Genomic DNA, 2,278 nt, shown 5'->3' on the forward strand with positions numbered 1-2,278 from the left:
TATGCTCAATCTACACACTTTAACATGGACTCACACATACACTCTCACATACAAACCTATAGACCCACAAAAACACAAACATAGAGCTATCTGCTTTGATTAGCTTTCTTTTAAGGCTTCTGTAAGGTGCCCTAGTGCCCCTAACATTACCATAATTACAAACAAAATCATACAAAGGAGAAGAATTACCTGCAAACTATTGATCTGCTCTTGGCCTTAAAAAATATCAAGTGAAACAAGTTTTTCCTTTTATTTGAGTTTTATTAAACATCTGCATTTAAGAAAGGCATGACTGTATATCTGCAAACAAGGAAAGATATGGGAATCTTAACATGAGCTTCTCAACCAGAACAGATGTTCAAACCTGACTCCTAAGGGACCATTTCCTTTGATCTCTACAATAACACAGCCCTGGATGTGCGATGAAGCACTACCAGCTCCATCCCACCAGGGCCACTCGACCAGCAACGCAGAGACGGGTAACAGAGTTGAGTCTACCATGCTCATATCACTTCAGACCTGAGGTTGATGAGAAGTCACAGTTCAAACACTGACAGACCCAAGCGTCCCTCAACTCTTACCAGTGGTCCCTCCCCTCCTGCGGAGCACAGCAGGGTTGGAAAATGCACAGATAGTGGTGCTGGCTCGCTGCACCTATAGCCATTGTGGAGTATTTTTGCCCACCCCTTTTTGGTATCCTGCAGTATATAGTCTGAAACTGCAACTACTGGTGTTGGGTGAAAGATGTGGCAGCAGGTATATTAAGAAAATAGGTACAATGAATAAAATAAAGGATAGCATATGATATAACGAGTACATACAAGCATCAATTTTTATCTGTGAAATGTGAATTAACTGCAGAATGCCAGGTCATTAGTCTAAAAGGCTATGTATGGCTGTCTCAGCCTATGTATGTTCTAAGAATTTTTGCGATGTATCATGAAGAAAGATTCTTCAGGAGCCATTAGCGTTTTCCAGGTCTACTTGCTCTTGTACACCATCATCAGACCCGAGCTTGGAATGCCAGAGAAGCAACTAGTAAAAGTGCCTGACCAGTCTTATAAGACAAACAGGAATGACTCCACTTCTTAGTATGCACCTGAACTACAGAGATAAGAAAGGAACAGTGATGGGTGGGTGAGAGAAATGGGGGGAGAGCTTTTTTCTCACTTTTACAACAGCAGCAGATTTCAATGTAAAGTAACTACTTTAATGATGCATATCTGTAGGTACTGAATTGCTCTTTTGATTTAAAAATCTGGTCAGAGAAGTGTTTGGCAGTCCTTTCTTTCCCCAGTTTCAATTGTTACTTATTCATCTATCAGCTCGCAATCCCTAGGTCATTTCTGCCTTTGCTGAACCGTGATTGAGTTCAGTCAGCCATCATCAGACTCAAATTCATGAGACACTTCCTCTGACGAGCTGTTCCTGTGGATCCGGCCATCACTTTTCATGCTGTGAAAAGTTTTCTTAAAGGCCTCCATCATGGCATGGGCCAGCTTCTTGGCCTCCAGCTTGCTCTCACACTCTACAGCATGGCAGTCCATCTGGTAGGACAAGTCATCGTTGATCTCCCGATAGACCCAAGCAAAGATGTTTGGGCTGATGTTGTGGTCAGCAGTGCAGTAGGCTATACGTGCTACCTGAAAGGTATCCATGTGGACTGTCGCCTCACCTTTGAGGTCCAGATGATGCAGCCAGACTTGGAAAGGGCGAATTTCCAGAAGGGCATTAGCTGGGTAAATATCCTCCCTGGGGAGTGTGTGCTTCTTCCATAATTCAATGACTGGTTTCTCTGTGCAGCCTGACAAAAACTGCATCCCTGTTGTGGAAACCTTACCCAAATATGTAACCTGAAAAGAAGAGCAAAGACAAGTGAAACACAGACTTCAGACTCCAGCATTGCTTTCTGCCAGCCCAGGAAACTGAACTTTATCTGCAAAAAAACACCACCTCATCCCACCCCCACAGCAAGCTTCCCAGTTACTCCATCATCCTCCAGAAAGCAGTTTTCATACTGCTTTGCAGATATTTTTTTTCCAGATGCTGACTTCATCATTCAAGCCTAGATATTAAAATGTTCAGTCTCTTGAGTTCCAAGGGATTTCACTCTCTCCCATGTAAAGCCCAGCTTCAGAGCCCATAACTCTACCGCTAAGCTCATATTAGGAGTCTAAGTGCCAGTGGAACAGGCCCCAGGCAGCTGCAATGCTAACCACTTTTTTTTCTTTCTACTTTATTCAGATGATTTATTTGTATCATATTTCAAACATTAATA

The 2,278-nt window shown here is 42.8% G+C and overlaps 1 protein-coding gene across 1 annotated transcript; it reads right to left on the reverse strand.

The window, feature by feature from the left end:
* Positions 1-964: 964 nt before the first annotated feature.
* On the reverse strand, positions 965-1,853 carry PID1 (phosphotyrosine interaction domain containing 1; the record flags this gene model as incomplete). The annotated part of the gene is made up of 1 exon (XM_010010684.1): positions 965-1,853. A coding segment is annotated over one exon (477 nt), but the record flags the coding sequence as incomplete, so codon positions are not given.
* Positions 1,854-2,278: the final 425 nt, after the last annotated feature.

This window comes from Nestor notabilis, unplaced genomic scaffold (genome assembly GCF_000696875.1).
Source record: "Nestor notabilis isolate BGI_N333 unplaced genomic scaffold, ASM69687v1 scaffold4743, whole genome shotgun sequence".
Lineage (NCBI taxonomy): Eukaryota > Metazoa > Chordata > Aves > Psittaciformes > Psittacidae > Nestor > Nestor notabilis.